General features: G+C 39.1%; 1 protein-coding gene across 2 annotated transcripts; it reads right to left on the bottom strand.

Annotated features, from left to right (window-relative positions):
* Positions 1 to 14,226: 14,226 nt before the first annotated feature.
* Positions 14,227 to 19,208, bottom strand: LOC147860944 (putative WD repeat-containing protein C2A9.03). Of its 2 annotated transcripts, XR_015530140.1 has the most exons (10): positions 18,900 to 19,208; positions 17,271 to 17,438; positions 17,072 to 17,158; positions 16,281 to 16,418; positions 16,076 to 16,192; positions 15,897 to 15,988; positions 15,709 to 15,814; positions 15,539 to 15,625; positions 14,687 to 15,171; positions 14,227 to 14,641 (listed from the first exon to the last, which is right to left on the bottom strand). XR_015530140.1 is itself a non-coding variant. In XM_087323780.1 (9 exons), the coding sequence occupies exons 1-9, from the start codon at positions 19,041 to 19,043 to the stop codon at positions 14,758 to 14,760; spliced, it is 1,353 nt and encodes a 450-aa protein (XP_087179906.1). In that variant the 5' UTR covers positions 19,044 to 19,208; the 3' UTR covers positions 14,227 to 14,757. The 2 variants fall into 2 exon arrangements, 1 of the variants encoding a protein (XP_087179906.1); XM_087323780.1 differs by having other exon boundaries at positions 14,227 to 15,171.
* Positions 19,209 to 20,263: the final 1,055 nt, after the last annotated feature.

Genomic DNA, 20,263 nt, shown 5'->3' with positions numbered 1-20,263 from the left:
CGACTCCAAGAATTTAGGAGATGTGTTCATGGGAGTATACTGATTACAATCAATAGAGCAGAAAATCAAGAGACAATCTGCTCTTGATCGTAATGCACAGACAGTGAAGGATGAAGAAGGAGTGCACGAGAGGAATAAGGGGTGAATGACAAAGGGGTTCAATTGATACAACAAGGTGGAGATTACAAGAGGGGAGAGAAGTAAATCTCCGCAACAAAGAAAAAGGGAGGAATAAACCACACAGAGAGACCACAGACACTCGCTCTCTCACACTCACTAACTCACTCTCTGTCTCTCCCCACACAACTAAGTGGAAGACCAGTTTTGGCCTTTTCACACTTAGTATATATCGGGGATACATGTATAACAATCTCCCACTAAAAGGCCTAAACTAGGAGTACAAATAATGGAAGGTTGACCTGTACAAGGCCTAGACCTATACCTCCCACCTGATGGGCATGTTACACAATGTACACAGCAAGTGTGTAACGTAAGGTACTAAGTAATGCCCATCAAGTAACAACAATGCTCCAATGCATCTTGTGGTAAGGCCTTAGTCAATGCATATGCAACATTTTTGCGAGAAACAACCTTCTCAAGGCTAATACAATCATTAGTTATGCATTCCCGAATGAAATGGTATCTCACTCCAATATGTTTGGTCTTTGCATGATATACCAGATTCTTAGCCAAAGCAATGGCACTCTGACTATCACAAAACAGTTTGGGTACATGTTGCGGTATACCCATGTCACTAGCTAATCGAGACAGTCAAACCGCTTCCTTACATGCCTCATTGGCTGCAACATACTCAACCTCTGTTGTTGACAATGCGACACAATCTTGAAGACGAGATCTCCAAGCAATAACACCTCCCATAATCTGAAAGATGTACCCTGAAGTAGATTTCCTACTATCAGCACATCCAGCATAATCTGAATCTGTGTATCCAATGATAGAGGCATCCCCTTTGCCTAAACAAAGGCACTTATCCTTAGAGCCACTCAAATATCTTAGTATCAACTTGACAGCATCCCAGTGTTTCTTACCAAGGTTTGACATTAATCGACTTACGGCTCCCACTGCAAATGCAATATCTGGTCTAGTAGCCACCATGGCGTACATAAGACTCCCAACTGCGGATTGATAAGGAACCTTGGACATGAATTCCTTGTCCTCATCAGATGTGGGGCAATCACATGTGCTCAATTTTACATATGTAGGCAATGGAGTGCTCAACGGCTTTGCATTCTCCATATTAAACCTCTTCAGCACTTTCGATATGTACTCAGCCTGAGACAAGTAAATGCATCGCTTACTCCTATCACGAGTAATACGCATACCAAGAATATGTTTTGCATCTCCCAAATCCTTCACGTCAAAATTTTGGCCCAAGTTTTCCTTCAACGAGGATAACTCACCCTTGTTTTTACCAACAATAAGCATGTCATCAACATATAGTATCAATGTAATAAAACTCCCATCTGAACAAGTTTTCGTATAAAGACATGCATCCTCATTGCTTCTAGTATATCCTTGAGTCTTCATAAAAGCATCAAACTTTTGGTACCACAATCTAGGGGACTGCTTAAGCCCATACAAACTCTTCTTGAGTTTACATACCAAATGTTCTTTTCCTGAGACTTCATGACCTTCAGGTTGTTCCATGTAAATATCCTCATCAAGATCCCCATGTAAAAAGGCAGTCTTCACATCCATTTGGACTAATTCCAAATTCTGATTTGGAGCCAATCAAAGCAACATACACAATGTAGTCATCTTAACTACATGAGAAAAAGTTTCATCAAAATCAATTCCATGTTCTTGCTTGAAACCTTTGGCAACCAAGCGTGCTTTATACTTTGCGGAAGCATTATCAGATGTATACTTGTACTTGTATACCCATTTGCATGGCAATGCTTTCCTGTCCTTTGGCAAAGGTACTAGATCCCAAGTACCATTTTTATAAATGTTGTCCAATTCATTTTGCATGGCACGCTCCCACTTAGCATGATCATTGGCCAAAATAGCTTCCTTATAACAAGAGGGTTCACCATCATCCATTAACATCACATAGTTCGTGAGCTTAGTAGGTGGCCTAGAGACACGAGTAGATCGTCTCACTGGTTGTTGAACCGGAGTCGGACTATTTTCAAGTTGTACAAATGCATCCTCATTTTGAACATCCTCATATGGGTGAACATTTATAGGACTGTTCAACATAGGTGCGGGTTTATCCTTTTGCACACTAATAGAGCGTGAAACATCTTGAAATGTCACTTTCCTCACTTCCACTTCCTTAATTGGCTATTTATGCATAATCTTTTCATTGAAAACGACGTCACTACTTCTGACTATAGTGCGTGTTTCAGGATCCCACAAACGATATCCAAATTGACCATCTACGTGACGGGAACTGCACGCTCCCTATACGCAACGCTCTTTCTGTTATTACACCAACAAGAATGCCAACAACAGTTAAAAGTTTGCCCTAAGTCATATTTATACTAATATGACTTTCCGGCTATTTACAAATATAGCCTCGATGGACTCTCAGAAACATATTTACGAATATGTCTCTTCATCCGGTGAGCATTCCTCACTGGGTCTGCACCATCCGGCTCTCCGTAGCCGGGTACTCCTCATCCGGTTCTCACCTCGGCCGAGTTTGTTCATCAGCACTGTTCTTCTCCCTTCCCATCCGGAGGGACCTGTCTCCCAACACTACGCCATAGCCAAGGAAAATACATTTCTTGCTCTTAAAATCTAGTTTTTGCCTTAATTGTTTTGGAACATGAACATACGCTTCACATCCAAATACCCTAAGATGATCATAGTTTGGGGTTTTTCCTGTCCACAACTCTTGCGCCACTTTCAAGCATTTGGCAGTGCTAGGTGATAGATTTATCACATGGACTACTGTCCGAACTGCTTCAGCCCAAAAACCTTGCAGCAGATTTGCATGATGCAACATAGAAACAACCCTGTCCTGGATGGTTCTATTCATCCTTTCTGCCACACCATTCTGTACCAGAGTGTAAGGGGCAGTAAACTCTCTACGTATGCCTCTAGAATCACAAAAATCTCTGAACTCATGAGAGGTATACTCACCTCCATTATCAAAACGTAAAGCCTTAAGCTTTATAATACCCTTTTCAGTCTCAATCGAGGCAAGCCATTTCTAAAAGTAGAGTATATATCGCCCTTTTGTTTTATGGGATACACCCAAACCTTTCTTGTGGCATCATCAATAAATGTAAGAAAGTACAAAGCTCCACCCAATGATCTGGTAGGCATAGGGCCACATACATCCGTATGAACTAGATCTAAGGGTTGAGTAGACGAATCAGAATTAATATTCTGATGCACACTTCTAGTTTGTTTACCATATTGACAATGCTCACAAACTGAAAAATTTGAAAATGATAACATAGGTAAATAGCCAAAATGTGATAATGTTTCCATTCCAGTACGAGACATGTGACATAAACGGCCATGCCAAATACAAGTCATAGGTTGTTCTGTGACTGTCAAAAGATGCTCCTTTTGATGGACAACTAAAGGATAAAGTGAACCAACTTTGTTCCCTTTAGTAATAACCATATTTCCTTTCGTAATACGAAAGGACTGGGCAACAAAAATCACTTTAAAACCAATGTTATCAAGTTGTCCAACAAACATTAAGCTACGAATTAGCTCAGGCACATGGCGTACATTTTGTATGGTAAACTGAGAGCCATCAAAAAATTGTACCATGACATCTCCGATGCCAATCACATCACATTGATGTGAATCTCCAAGTCAGACTGTACCAAGTGATTTAGCTTTGTATCGTATGAACCACTCTCTATGTGGAGTCACATGAAATGAAGCACCAGAGTCCAACAACCATGTATGAGCAAATGCATGAGCAATATTAGCCTCAACATAGGTAGCATCATCATCCATGACCAAGATGTCAACGCCATCATCACATGCAACATTTATTTCCTCTATTTTCAGCGAAGATGATGAACCAGCCAATTGTTTAACATGCCCATCACCATGAGTTTTACTCTTTTCCTTTTCTTTGTTCTTCAAGGCATAACAGTCTTTCTTAATATGACCCTTCTTGTGGCAATAATGGCATTCCACAAGTCTCTTCCTAGACTTACTTCGGCTCTTGTCATGATTTCCATGACTATTTCTGCTTTGGCTTCTACCACGTTGCTGGTTTTTACCATAATCAGAATCTCGAACATTTTATGCATCTCCAACTTGTGAGGAAGCCATAGATTTCCTACATATTTCTTCACCCAATAGTGCTCCACTTATGTCATTATACACCAATTTCCCGTTTGGTACACTAGCACTAATAGCGATGCAAAATGTGTCCCATGAGCTAGGCAATGTGCATAGCAAAAATACAGCTTTCAACTCATCATCCATGGTCATTTTCTGATCTTGCAATTGCGACCATAATGCATCAAACTTATTTAAATGAGACGTGATACTATCTGTATCCTTCATACGAAGGTCATATAATTTTCTCATCAAATACACCTTGTTTGCTGCAGTCTCCTTCTCATATGTATTGCATAGCCTTTTCCAAAGTTCTTCGGAGTTTTGGCTATCTAAAACCGTAAAGTAGACACTATCCGCCAAGTGCAATCTTATAGTGGACATGGTCAAGGCATCAAGTTCCTCCCAAGCATCATCATCCATGTCATTCGGTTTCTTCACTTTCCCGCCGAGGGGCCTAGTTTGCTTTCTTTGAACCAATACATCACGCATCTGATTCTTCCACAAAGCAAAATTAGATCCATCAAATTTTCGGATCTCAATATGATTTTTCCCAAAAATGAATAGTTCTTACTTGAACTATTACGAGCAACATAAGTACTACTAGATACATCCAACATTTCAGACTCCATAGGAGTGAACGACAATATCAAGCAACGATTGGGCAACAAAAACTAGTAACCAACTAGCTTATGGCAAACTGTCAAACAATTGATACCCAATTTTATTTTATACCATTGAAAGCATACAACTTCCAAAATATCAGTTGTGAACTGTCAAAGAGGGCTGATACCACTCCTGCATAAAACAAGCACCACTTCAAGACATATAATTTCCAAAATGTCAATAATATTGGCTAACATACATCTCCCAATCACAAATTGTAGGCAACTGCTATGTTATACATTCACGTTGACCCCAAATTTCTCTTCCAAATGTAGCAACGACATTGACTCACATACATCTCCCGAACCACAAACTGTAGGCATCGGCTTTGCTATGCATTCACATTAACCCCAAATCTCTCTTGCAAATGTGGCAGGGGTCTCTCCCACCACAGCTTATTTCCACCCAAAGAATGTTTTGCATATGATGGATAATAAGAGAGTTTAACCAAGGGAAATACCTGTGAATAACAAGCTCCTTTCTTCAATGTTGAAGATGTTGGAGATGCCCAACAGTAGGTAGATGTTTTAGCCGAGCCCAATACTCCAACGCTTGCCACACGAATCTCCTACGCCGCTACGAGTCTCGGACGCTTGTTGTTTCCGACTCCAAAGCTTCCCTCGTTGTCTCTCTTGCTCTGATACCACTGATGACAATCAATAGAGCAAAAAAGCAAGAGACAATCTGCCCTTGATCGTAATGCACGGACAATGAAGGATGAAGAAGGAGTGCACGAGAGGAATAGGGGGTGAATGACAAAGGGGTTCAATTGATACAGCAAAGTGGAGATTACAAGAGGAAAGAGAGGTAAATCTCTGCAACAAAGAAAAAGGGGGGGAAAAACCACACAGAGAGAACACAGACACTCGCTCTCTCACACTCACTAACTCACTCTCTCTCTCTCCCCACACAACTAAGTGGAAGACCAGTTTTGGCCTTTTCACACTTAGTATATATCGGGGATACATGTATAACATATACCATACAGTGTTTGATTATGGAAAGACTCACATAGGCTTTGCCAAAGCTACATGATTTTCAATCATCCATGTATGCAGATGATTGTTATGCTACATAACAATCATCTGCATACTTCCCACTACATAAATTTCTCTCTCTCTCTCTCTCTCTCTCTCTCTCTCTCTCTCTCTCTCTCTCTCTCTCTCTCTCTCTCTCTCTCTCTCTCTCTCTCTCGGGCTCGGAAGAGCTCACATGTTTCCCACATGGAGGAGGGGAAAGCACAGTTGACTATCTAATAGGGCGCCCTGAAGCTACCCACATGATTAACTCCTTCCGAGTGGCCCCATGCCCTATTGGCGCAAACCATAGTTTCTTATACTTCGAGCTAAAATGTGATATCTCTAAGGTCACCAAGTCTAGTCAACCATGCCATCACACCACAATACATTTCACACATGAGCTCTCTGACATATACTCTCAACATGTTCAGGCCCATCTCCCCTCCCTTGATCCCTCCCTACCGTTAGAAAGCCTTAGTACAAAACTCACACACATCCTTCACTCCGCAGCAGCTAGCAGTTTCCCATATACAAAACACTCAAATCAAGGTAGATCAGGATCAATGCCACAAAATAAATGGTATGACGAGGATTGTAGGGACTTACATAGACAACTTACAGTATCGCAACTCAATGGTAGTATTACCTCCATACAAGCTCGCAAAGAAATGCGTAAGATGACACGTCGTAAGAGACGAGCGTGGGAGGCATCCCAATACTGGGAACTCTACCATATGCTCATGAGTAGCGATTGCGCCACGGCATGGAAGAGACTACGGGAACCAAGACCACAAACACCCATCAAAGATCCCGAAACTTGGCACACATATATAGAGAGACTTTACCAAATCCCAAACCAACCACCCATTCCAATGCCTTCCACACCCCGGCCTACCACGGGGACACTTTTCACGACCTCTAGGGTCATGAAGGTCATAAAGAAATTACAACATAGGAAGTCCATGGACCACACAGGATTGCGAGCAGAACACATTATATATGCGAGAGAATGCCTAGCTCCCTTGCTAACTCTAATCTTCAATCGTGCCCTTGCGGAGGGTTTTCCACCACAATGGACTATGAATAAAGTGGCCCCCATACATAAAGGGGGGGACCCCATGGACCCAAATACATATAGGACCATTATGATAGGCCATACCCTTGCTAAGTTATATGGTGCAGTAATGGAAGCAGAGCTTAGCGACTATATGGAGACCCTAAACCTTCGTGCACCTAAACAAGCTGGCTTTAGACGAGCCTTCTCCACTATTGATCATATCTTCACACTTAGATGCCTAATTGACCAAACTAAGGCTCGCAAGAAGAAATTATATTGTTGTTTTGTGGACTTCCGCAAAGCCTTTGACACAGTCCCTAGAGAGCGGTTGTTTGATAGACTTAAAAGCTTGAGGATACCAGATGATATGGTATGGGCCATCTACGCACTATATGAACAAGTGTCCGGGTGTGTCCGATGCCCATGTGGCCTATCTAATCGTTTCACTAGCACTATTGGTGTAAAACAAGGTTGCCCCCTATCACCGACGCTTTTTGGGATCTACATTGATGAGATCACAGATTTTATTGCTCGTGAGGGAGGCACCGGAGTGGTCCTTGGGGATACACAGGTTCGTATCTTGCTCTATGCGGATGACATAGTTTTGCTCTCTGAATCCGAACACGACCTACAGAGGCACCTTAATGCCTTAGATGACTTTTGTGTACAACGAGGATTGGTAGTGAATCTAGGGAAAACGAAAGTCCTTATCTTCCACACATCGGCCCAAGTTAGAGCTAAGTGTCACCTAACTATCTCCCATAGCCCAATCGAGGTGGTTGGATCATACGTCTATCTCGGAGTCACTTTTAGTGCCCGCTTAGGTAAATTTTCGATGACACAGGCAGCGAAGGATAGACTCACGACAGGACATGCATCCCTCTCACTCCTAGAGAGACAATGCCACCAAGCACACTTTCAAGAGCCGCGGACTAAAGGGTGGCTCTTTGACTCATTAGTGACCCCCTCCCTCATGTATGCATCAGCGGTTTGGGCTCCAGGATTACCATCTTTCATGTGGACGCAATTAGAGAGACCATTGGTGATGATGCTATCACGCCAATTCCGAAGCAAATCGACTGTACCACATGACATTATTAGGGCCGAGTTCACGTTACCCCCAGTGTTAGTAGAGGCACTTTTTCAACTTGTAGTCTTCATTGATAGGATACATAGCCAACCACATGATAGAATATCTCATCAAGCCTTTAAGGCCTCTCGATCATTGTATGAGTCCAGCTATACCAGCTCATGGTATGGCATGATGGTGAGTTGGCTTCTTGCGAATGGTCTAGACATTAATAACCTACCTCCCCTTAGGTACAACCACACGAGTGATAACACCTTAATCTCTCATGACGACCGCAATAAAGTAGTACGCCAAGAAATATGGAAAATTTACACTCGATGTAAATGGATCACCCCACTAGAGCCACTCCCATCTAAAATGTTGTACTATAAGAAACACTTCATGCACTTCTCTGAGTTAGGTTTTATCACGCGACCAAAATATCTAGATGTATTCTTACCACATGCACTAAGGGTTGCCATTGGACAACTTAGAATATCATCTCACCAACTTGAGATTGAGAATGGCCGTACTAGTGGAGTCCCTAGGGAGGAAAGGATATGTAGGTTATGTCACATAGAGATAGAGGATGAGTACCACTTTACATGCAAGTGTCCAACCTATGCCGAGATAAGGGAAAAATACCAAGACATACTTGGTCCGTCTCCCACCCTCCCCAAACTATTAGATACTCTAGATATAAAGAAATTAGGTAAATACATTCTAGAGCTAAAACAACACAGAGAGAATAAGTTACAAAATGTTGACAATAATGTTGCTAATGATCACGAACATGTAACAAATGAAGTTTTTCAGGAACCTGAGGAGACAACGAATGCCGACACACTTGCACCACTCGGCCTTTCCATTGATGAGGCAGAAAACCAGAGAAGAACCAGACGTCCTCGGGTGCTGGGTTTCAAAGCAACTCGACGTGATGTGGAAGCAATATTGAAAATAAGAGAACGTGAGCTACACCGCCTAGAAGCCATGGCTAGGGCACTCTCTACACTGGAACCCACATCAAGACCCTTTGACCCCCCACTTCTTTTCGAGAGGCTTGGGTGGAAATAAAATTAGGCTTAGTGTATAGTCACTTTCGAGTATACTACACATTGTACACTACTAGAACTCTTTTAGTTTAAGTTCTATTTTTTACTTAATTTTATTTTAGTTATGATGACTGGATAAAAACTCTTTTGTTGTAAACCAATTGTCTCATGGGCCAAATTTGGCCTTAGAAGACGTTAATATATCTTTCTTTCTTTCTTTCTTTCTCTCTCTCTCTCTCTCTCTCTCTCTCACACACACACACACACACTATGTACGCCGTATGTATGTATGCATGTATCACGTATGGATTTCAATCATACTTGGAGCCATTTCATGTATGAGTATGGTACGAATACTCACATATGAGTATGACACTAATGGATGTATGGGTAGAACTATGGTTGGAGGAAGAACAAAAAAGAAATGTGGAAATATAGAGAGTAATAGGAGAAAAAGAAAGGCAAGGCTAAATTGACTTGTCCTCGTGTGGTAGGGAAGCTCATAAGAAGCTTGATTGCAAGTACTACAAAGCTGAATTAGCAAGAAGGAAGAACACAGGTGACAAGAAGAAAAAGGACAACGATAATATAGCACATAACAACTTTAAGGACAAGGAAAAAAACAAGCCAATTTGACCTTTATTCCCCCTCTATTGTCATCATTGAGGAGCCATCAGATGAGGAAGATAGTCTTTGTTCTACTACGGCAGCAGATTATGTTAAAGTTACTCATGCTTCTCTTAATAATCATGCACAAGATATGCAGATTACAAAGAGGGATCTAATTGATACCTTACTTACTTTGAATAATGCTTTGTCACAAACATGGATTGTAGATTCAAGTGCATCTTTCCATGTTACTCCTATTAAGGAGTGTTTTACTACCATTCATGCAGGCAACAATAGAATATATATCTTGTAAATAATGACCCCTCTATACATTACATTATGCTATCAGATGAGGGTGAGCCTCTCACTTATAAAGAGACAAAACCATGTGAGCACAAGAAGAACTAGGAGTTAGCCATGCAAGAAGAGATAAAAACCTTGCATGCAAATGATACTTGGGTGTTACGAGCATAACCGTAACCGTAGTTGTAGGCTAATTTGTAAGGATGAACGGTGCGAGATAACTTTAGAGTGTTTCATCACTTGGCTACTTTCTATAATAAAAAAGCAATAAAGTGTGAAACACACACAAGGACTTAGGGTTTGAGAAGCCTATATAAGAATGCTACCTACCTTCATGAAGGGGATCTCCTTTCTTTATTGTTTTATGATAAACTCTGATAGTGTGCCAAAGCTCTAGCTTTATACACATGTGCCGCATTCTTTTTCAAACCCAATGTACAATCCATGTTTGCACACGTTGGTGTGGGACACTGACGAGGAACTTGGATATGTCTCTCATCTTTGTTAGGGATTGGCCCCCTTTCTTTCTTATTTTCCTCTTTAATTTTTGTAATGTTATTTAATATTCTAACATTGGGATTGGTCAAATTGCCCAAAGGTAGGAATGTCATTCCAAACAAGTGGATATACAAAATCGAAATTGTTGATGGTAAACCCAAGTATAAGACAAGGTTGGTTTCCAAGGGATATGCCAAAAAAGAAGGCATTGATTTCCAAGAGGTTTTCTCCCTAGTGGTTAAGATGATCACACTACATGTCTTGTTTGTTCTCATAACCGCTTTGGATTTGGAATTACTCCAAATGGATGTTAAAACAACCTTTTTGTATGGTGATTTAGACGAAGAGCTTTACATGAAACAAATAAGGATATGTCATTCGTGGAAAAGAGCATCTGGGATGCAAGCTAAAAGGAGTCTATATAGGCTGAAATATGCCCCAGACAATGGTATAAGAAGTTTGATGATTTTATGCTCAAATATGGTTCAAAAAAAGCCATGTAGAGCACACTTTGTACACTAAAAGGGATGAAGATGGCCACCCAATCAATAATTCTCGTACTATATGTGGATGATATTTTGTTGGATAAGAAGAAAAAGAGCGTTATAAAGCCTCTAAAACAACAGTTGAATTTTGTATCCTTAATGAAAGACCTTGGGGAAGCTAAGCATATCCTTGGTATGCAAATACAAAGGTAAAGGCAACAATATACTTTGCATTTATCCCAAGAAAAGTATATTGAAAAAGTGTTGGGCATATTTAATGTGACTAACGTTAAGCGTCATGGAGTGCCATTACAGCCACATGTTAGACTTTCCAAGGATGATTGTCCAAAGATGAGGATGCAGCCAATTACATGAAGAATGTTCCATATGCACCAGCTTGTGTTTTACTTATGTATGTTATGATTACCACTCGGCCAAACATTGATCATGTAGTCTTAGTTGTTAGCAGGTTCATCACTAGTCTTGGTAGAGCTCATTGGGAGGGAATCAAATATATCTTGAGATATTTGAAAGGGACCAAAGGTAAATGGCTATGTTATTTGAAGGGTCCATTAGAGTTAAAAGGATTTTGTGATTTAGACATGGAAGATTATATGGATACACGTAAGTCCACTGGTGGCTACGTATACACCCTTGCAGGTGGAGCTATTTCATGATGCTCTCGATTTCAGAGGATAGTTTCATTATCTACTAAAGAGGCTGAATATATTTCAACCATAGAGGCTTCCAAAGAAGCCATTTGGTTAGCCCACTCGTGCAATGAGTTTGGATGCCTGAAGAGGCACCTATTCTTGGATGTGATATCCAGAGTGACATATGTTTGGCAAAGAATGTAATGTTTTATGCTCACACAAAGATAATTGATATGAGATACCACATCATCAAAGAGGTGCTAGAGTATGGCGTAATCACTTTGATCAAGGTCAATACTTCACAAAATCCTATAGATGCTCTCACAAAGTGTCTACCCAAGGCACAACATTAGTTATGTATACAGATGGTGGGAGTTACTTAGCTTAAAGGAGCTTATTGGTCCTTTAAGTAGGATATTGTTGGGAATGCAAGCCCCAAGGACTCTCTCTTTTTGTATATTTTGACCCTTCCATGTGAAAGCTCTCTCAAAGAGAGCTTTGTAGACATATTTTTGGCTCCAATTTGGGAGGTTATAAGCATTTACATTATCTTATAACTTTTGTTCATTGGTGGTATATGAACATGTTCGAATGGCCTAAAAGTCACTTATCTATAAGAATTGGTCCCAAATCTCTCATAACAAGATAGGGGACTTTTAGCGGCTTGATCTTCCTCTCCATTTTTCCACATAGTTTTTACTTTCTCTCTCCTGGCATAACAACCCACTCCATTGGTGTTTTGGAGCAACCGATCACGTTGTCACATCTCTTTCAATATATACACATATACTCACTTTAAAAGAAAGTGAAAAATGGAGAAATTTTGAAAAAAACATATGTCGTGTAGAACTAAACCCTCAGAGCATGATTCAACCTTCTTTGCTTCCTTCATCAACTCCTCGTGCAACAACTAAATGTTTACACCTTGGGCATGACCACCTTTTGTCACATGTGTGCAATGCATTTTGTTGATATTTTTTCCTCTGTTGGGTTAGTAATTAGAGTCAAATGTACCCTTGTGTTATATAACAATCTAGTTTGTCTAGAGTAAGACATTGTCGTACCTTTTATTTTCTGGCAGTGGATAATTTTCTCGACTTGCTTTTGTGGTTTTTATATCCTCGTCAAGGGTTTTACATGTAAAAAATTATGTTGTAATTGTGCATTCTTTTGTTGTTTATCATAAACAACTTCCATCAAGTCATCTTTTCGTCCTAATCAAGTAGCATAGTGTTCTTGACATTTCTAACTCCTCGAGCCATTCAACTCTTCCAATAGGGAGAGTTCAACCTACCCTTATGCCCAACATCCACTTACAACAAACCCCTAACATGATGAAAAAGGCAAGCTATCAAAGCCTCACCAAAAACTCTCCTACATAAAACTGGCTATTTTGCAATCATAGGAGGTGGCACCACCCTCGATCGGATGGATCAACTAATGCAAGCCACACCTTGGATGAATGAAGTGTGAATTGAATGGGAACAAATCACCATTATTTAATTGCATGAAGCACTAATTCTTTCTTTAGAAATAAGAGAGCACTTGTTAGAATAGCCTATCTTTGAGAAATAGTGTGTGGGTATTTGGTTGAACGGTGCAGCTTTATGAAAGGGGTGTGTACACAAGAGGAAAAGAAATGGACAATAAAATGAGTCCAATATGAAAGTATCAAATTTGAGGGGAAAGTAGAAATAACATAAAAAAGATTAAATAAAACAAACAATGAAAATTAAGTAAACCGAAAAAAAAGGGTAAAGAATAAAAGGTTTAACAAAGACCTCCCTTGTTTTTCTAGCGAGCAACATATCATACAACTGGAAAAACTAACTTGTGAACTTAAATATGCCTCGTATAAGTGGTTGTGTGAGTTTGAGTGATGGTTGTCAATATTTTGGGTTTAATGGTTATTTAGTATGTCCTTAGGTTGAATACTTGGGGTTGCCTATTAGGTAATCGTTTTTATGATCGATAGAGCAATCGTTTTGCTCCACTCTAGTGATCTTATAGAGTGCAAACTAAGTAGACCTTTGGATTGAAACTAACTTTTCATGAGGATCCTTGAGAGTTCACATACAAACATTCAATGTGTAGTCCCTTCAATGAACACTTTCACTTTCGTGTCCCAAGGGTATCAAGGTGATTGGATATCCATGTCTAGAATCATGGGTTCAAGACCCTGTCCTCAATGCTTTGGATTCATTTGTTTGGGTCTACTTGCAGGTTTAACGCTCGTGGTTGTGCAATGTCTTATACAATTCACCAAGGCCACTCTCAGCTGAAATTGGTGTAAATTTGAAATTGCTTCAAAGTTGAGTGCTAACACTGGCTATCCCACATAATAGTAGCTATTAATATCAAATACTGATGGTAAACATAGAGCTTATCTTATGTCACCTTACTTGTAATCACGATTTGTCTTAAAGGACAATTTCAGTCACTTCAAGGTAATATATATATATATATATATATATATATATTCTTACGCACTCCACGATAAGATATTAGCTTTTAAGCAAGAAACTTTCAAAATATTTTACAAACCACACTTCGAGAAATTTTCACTATATACAGTCTTTTACAAAACATAGACCAGAGTCAAAATCATAAATTTGTCTAACATAATTCAGCTAGTCAATCCACAAATCCCAATATGATTTTGATTCACATATACCACATTGTCCAAGCTTGCAAACCAACCAAAACTGTCATTGAACATTTGAGCTGGAATCCAACTAACCAAAGCAGCCACTACAAATCCCTATCAATACTAACATTCATTTCCAGAAGGATTGTAGATTGGAATTGATTGGCGTTAGTAATATTTCACTCACACATTGGACCACTTGTGTGAACCGAATCTGATAAGAATGGTCTTATCTTCTTTCTATGGATTTGATCCACAAAAAACTCGGTCCTTAATTATTTACCACATTGACAGAAGAAAACCTCCACATTGTATGTATATAGCTGCCACCCAATTGAAGGCTCAACTAGAAAGAGAATTTCTCCACACTAATATTGGACATAATTGTTGCCCACCTTTCCGCTGATGTGAAGTGCCACTAACAAAATGAGTCCAAGTAAGTATTGACATGGTACCGATTGTATTCCAAGAGACTTCCATAGGTTCGGTCAGCAACACCAACAAATAATGCCTCAGTATCGGGGCTAAACGATATTCCAGAAATCTCACCAAAGATATCTATTACTTGGGATTTCTTGAATTCTTGATAGACATCAAATATATGCACAAAATCAGCAGGTTCAGCCATCGCCAGGAAACGACCATCTGACGTGAAACGGAGGGAGCGGATCGCTCCAATTTGCCCCTTTAGAACTGCCACAGAAGAACTCAATTTTCGCACATCCCAAAGCCGACAAGATGTATCTTGATTTCCTGTTGCAAATAGATTCCCATTTGGGTGCCATGCTGATGCAAAAGAGAAGTCTAAGTGTCCCTTCATGCTTGTTAGCACCTGGCATATATAGTATACACAAATCAACAATTCCTTCTTTCCATTAGGAAAATCAGCTCAACGTCTTACATGGAGCATACATCATGCCCTCTTTTAATTCAATATAACAGTTAGTTTTCCAACTTCCAGATCTAATTATTTAGAAAAAAGTTGTTAAACAGCATGGACCACCAAGAAAATTGTCCACCAAGTCTTTTAACACAGAGCATTTGTTTTATAAAGGAAGAGTTCATATTGCCAAAACTCCCTGTCACAACTTACCAGCTCAGTATCATGATAAGCGAGTTCTTACAAAAATGAATATTCTATGCCATGTTTAGAGTTCATGTTTCCATGTTATTCACATTCAGATTAATATTAATCTTACCTTGCCAGTTTGATTATCAGCAAGGAACACAGCAGTACTATCACCCACAACCACAAGAAACCTGTTATCTGGACTTACAGATGTGTGCTGCCCAAAACAGAATTTAAGTTTATTATGCTAGTTGAGGATACATACATGACACAAGAAATCCATGACATAAATAATTATACATTAACAGGCCATGGGAAGACGAACTTCTGAAGCACTTCAAATTTCTCGATTTCAAATACTGTCACAATAGAATCATTGTTAGATGCCATCAGGCGTGTGGCACCACTGCAATTCCAAATTTGAAACATTAAGACACCAGATTAACTTCAAGGTCTGAGAAAGATCATGAAACTTCTACATGTAATACCTGCTATTTTCATATATTTCAACAGCATTTGTAATGCCATTCTCATCAAAAGTGATTCTAGTACAGAATGACACCCCAGGACGATTCAGAAACTATATCAAAAAATTCAGATGTTTCAGAAATAGATGGGCGAGAATGAAAATGCCTTTAAAATTATCAATATAACCAAATTAACTTACTTTGCAAACAATCTCCCCACGAAATCCACCAGCAACCAGAAGATTTTCCTTCACACACATAGTACTAGTTTGCATATGTCTTGTAGCCACCTGTAAAGCCCATGGACTTCTTGCAGCCTGTATCAGGAAATAAAATTTACTAAAAGTAAAAAATGAACAACTACTTGAAGAAGATGGTTTCCATCGGATCGTGAATCAACCACACCTCTGGGGATGGAACGATCGGCCTTGCAGCATTCAATACTTCCTTTGACTTGCGGCTTATGGGAGACCAATGGAGAACTGAGGAGTTATGCATCACATAAACATTGTTTTTGGATGTCGCCCAGACAAGATTTCTAAGCTGTACAAACATTTTTTAATGCAAGTCATACTTCATGAGGGCCAAACACTAGGCATCACTTCCATAAGTTGAAACCAATCAAATGTCTGCTTGCAATAACAAATTCTCTAATGCTGATATAAATTCTAATGGCCAAACCAAGAACGTATATACCTTTATATGACTAAAGAATATGGATATAAAAATTAAGTGTGTGTATGAGAATACCATTGTGTGAATGAAAAGTGAGATAGAACGCTGAAAAAGGCATATAAATAAATTGAGCAGAATGTATTCCAAGAGAATGCGAATCGAAATTATGTGCAATCTCAAAGAGCATAATATGATACAGATGCTATGGGGTTCTTCATTGTGTCATCAATGCACTGGAGTCGGTGAAAGCTCATATTTCTATATTGCTATAAAGCAATTTTAAATCCACGAACAACTGCTGTAAGTTTTTCCATTATATGAGTACAATCTACATGTGAACAAGTCTAGGATAATGCCGACTGAGACAGTGTTTTCAAAAATATATATATCTGGTAATATAAAATTTGCATTAGTTAATGAATTAAATTTAGACCTACCAATAATGATTTTGCATAACATTGAAATCCATTTAAAAAACTACGCATAACTAAGCTTCCTATTTTTATGAAACCTAACTATACCTGAAAATGTGCAATTGTGGATTTTACTGATCTTGTATTGTGGCAGAATGCATAGAAATGGCCATCTCTCCTTACATCTAGACGTTCCTGTTTAGTTTTAATGATAGTAAAAAAAACAGGTTTAGTACATGAACAGCGTTCATTTAAGATTACTTGGTTGAGTTAAACATAACCAAAAGAGTAAATAAATCCGCCCCACCTTCTCTATTTCTTCATGAGAGACATCTAAGTTCTCATAGTTCTTATAATTTTTCAGTCTGTTTTCCCTGTATTTCTCCCTTGTTAAATTCAAACGGTCCCACGAAATTCCCTGTATGTCTTTTCCCCGCCGTGCTTGTGCTGCTGTAGTATCAGCCAATCTGCTAGTCTGATGTCCATAAGAAGCAATATGCATAAGCTGATATTGTCAGAATCAAGATCCTACTTAACTAGTTGATAGAATAAACATGGTTATCAAGACAATAGAAGCCTAATGTATTGATCTCCTACCCAACCAATCCCCCAGGGCCAGAGCTGAGACGCTTCCTCTGGCTAGATGGTCAGTGGTTAACTATGTCTTATGACATTGCTAGAGGCTTCTGGCATGTACCTTATATATGAACATGTACACTTGATAGCATGAGCAAGCCACAAAAAGGTTGGAGGAGGCAATCTCCAAAGAAAGGAAAATGCTAATACAGCGAGATGAGGAAAATGATAATACAGTGATTACGAAAAAGAGTGTACAATATGGTATCAAGAGCTTTATATATTCTGTCTGTTCTAAGGCTATTTTGTTCAGATCATAACAATTCACACTAATGACCAATGGGTCTATCTCTAGATGGCATTGACTCTGGTATTCTAAAATAATAATTTTATTAAAAGATAATAGCTCTTCATCTAAACTGTTGCAATTGTTTCTTAACGTATATATCAATATTTGATGGTTATTATTTGAAACATCTGCTAATCTAGAGGTACATCTAGGTTTGATATCAGAAATGTAAGGGTGATTCCAAATAATACAGGTTCAAACTACACCATTTAAAGACGATTTTTGACCTATACAAATAGAATTCTCACTCAACTCCAAATGCTTTCAAACACTTGTTATTTATAGTTGTGTGGATATACATAATAGATTAAAAAACTAACATGGTTAGGATTCTTGGAAAAGACAGTATAGTGGCATCAAACTAGATTAGCTAATGCTTTATTTATCTATTCCAAGGTCATTATGTTGAAACTATAGCTATACACATTATATCACTAACAAGCCCATCTCCAGGCCTCACTGACATAAGTGTTTAACATCATTTCCGAATTACACAATTTAAGGGTGATTTTCGAATAATACAAGTAAAAGTCACACTAAAGGCAGGTTTTTTTCAAACACTGATTGATATTAATAGTTATGTGTGTAAAACATAATTTATGAAAATAAAAACCAATTGATTGGCACATCCATGCTGTGGCTAGGGTTCGGGTTAGCCTTCCAATCATATAAGTACAAAGTGCAAATTTGCACCAATTTAAACGTTTTTTTTGTGCAATACATGTAGAAAATACACCTCAATTCAGGTTTTCTTTAAGCATTGATGGACATTAATAGTTGTGTGGACATAACATAGTGCACCAAGGAATATTTATCATTTCATTCTAGTACACACACACACACACATAACATTTATCAAGGAACAATCAAGTTAAGTTAAGTTAAGTTATGCATACTTGTATATGTATATACGTATACATACATACATACATACATACATACATATATATATATATATATGCACGAATGTTCACTGTTCGAGTTGAAAGGAACAAAACAAAAAAGACTAACCATATCGAATTTATCGTCGATGTCAGAGTCGTACTGATCCTCTCCAAATTCCTCAGAAAAGTCATCGTTATCATCGAATGGAGGGAGCTCGAATTCGTCTTCCATGGCCTGATCATATAAAACAACCCTATGCAGATGAGCCATAGCCACGCAGATACTAACACTGGGAAGAAGAAAAAGAAAGAAGAAGAAGAAGAAGAAGGGGCAGAAGGAGGAGGAGGGATCAGATTCTTTTGCAACCCTAGAAAGAGAAAGGAAACGGAATCGAGGGGGAACAGGGTTTTGATTTTGATAGGATAGCAGATAGAACAGAGCTAGACACAGAGACACACAGGCACAGAGCAAAGAGAGTACTAAATTTTGGTTGAGTTTTTTTGGGGTTGGGAGGGTTGCCTTTTGGGATTAGCTCTAAAGCGTCGTGTGGAGTCTGGACTAGCAACGGGTAATTGCTTCTTTTGCACCGTTTAAACGGAAGATAGTACTCATCGATTTATACAATGTCCGATTGCTTATCAGATTTGGAGTTACATTTCTCAAATCTGGCAAGTTTTATCACGGTGTTATTTGTCACCTAGTCAGTGGGTGTTTGCACAATTTATACAGGTTGATCCCGTATCAGAGATGGAGGTCGTTTTCCTATATTTCTGAGATATTGGGGATTGCGTCATAATTGGAACATGCACAGCGCTTTTGTATTCGATGGTAGACATGGAGTGAAAGCATATCTACAAAAGTTGAAGGGAGTACTAATGTGTCAATTTTCTTTATTGGAGCAAATGGAAATTTTTTCCTCAGTGGAGTGTTCATCTTGCCTATTGGCAATTCAACATGTTCCACTACCCATGTTGTGTAGTTAGTGAGTGACCATACTCTTTTGTTACACCCATTGTAAGTAGTGTTTTTCACACACATTTATTAATATAATTGTGTGTTTTCACCCAAAAAAACAAAAGAGAGAGAAAGCACATAGAGAAAAAGGAGAAAAGGAGGAATAAATACATTAAATGTGAATAAGAGAGAAGGAGAAAGGGAATGCTAATGATAAAATATAGTAGCTTTAATGACAAATGAGATTTTGTTTGGGGGGGGGGGGGGGGGAGGTGTAACATATCCAATGTTTTTGTTTGAGGGGTTTTGTGATTGGAACCAAAACATGGCCTTGACAAGGTGCTCATGACTCGAGGAGTGAGTCGTGGGCTTCTAAGTCTTCTTTGACAAATGGAGAACATGCCCATAACTCGTGTTGAGTCATGGATTTGTGGCATGTGTATCCTTCTACCAAGCTGCACACACTTTGCAGCCCCCGTGAGTACCTATGTGGGGGATGGATGGAATCTCCCTTGTGTGTTCGATAACCTTACTGT

This window comes from Azolla caroliniana, unplaced genomic scaffold (genome assembly GCF_043228905.1).
Source record: "Azolla caroliniana isolate FFs.n. ecotype wild unplaced genomic scaffold, voAzoCaro1.0.p SCAF_8, whole genome shotgun sequence".
NCBI classification, from domain to species: domain Eukaryota; kingdom Viridiplantae; phylum Streptophyta; class Polypodiopsida; order Salviniales; family Salviniaceae; genus Azolla; species Azolla caroliniana.
The sequence above is the reverse complement of the archived record's forward strand: the minus strand, read 5'-3'. Positions and strand labels throughout refer to the sequence as shown.

Excerpts from the sequence above, each read along its gene's own strand:
- LOC147860944 (XM_087323780.1), bottom strand. The coding sequence starts at position 19,043 with ATGGCTCATCTGCATAGGGTTGTTTTATATGATCAGGCCATGGAAGAC. Across the intron at positions 15,989-16,075 it reads GTGGGGAGATTGTTTGCAAA|TTTCTGAATCGTCCTGGGGT; the intron begins GTAAGTTAATTT and ends TTTTTGATATAG. Across the intron at positions 15,815-15,896 it reads GAAATATATGAAAATAGCAG|TGGTGCCACACGCCTGATGG; the intron begins GTATTACATGTA and ends TTGGAATTGCAG.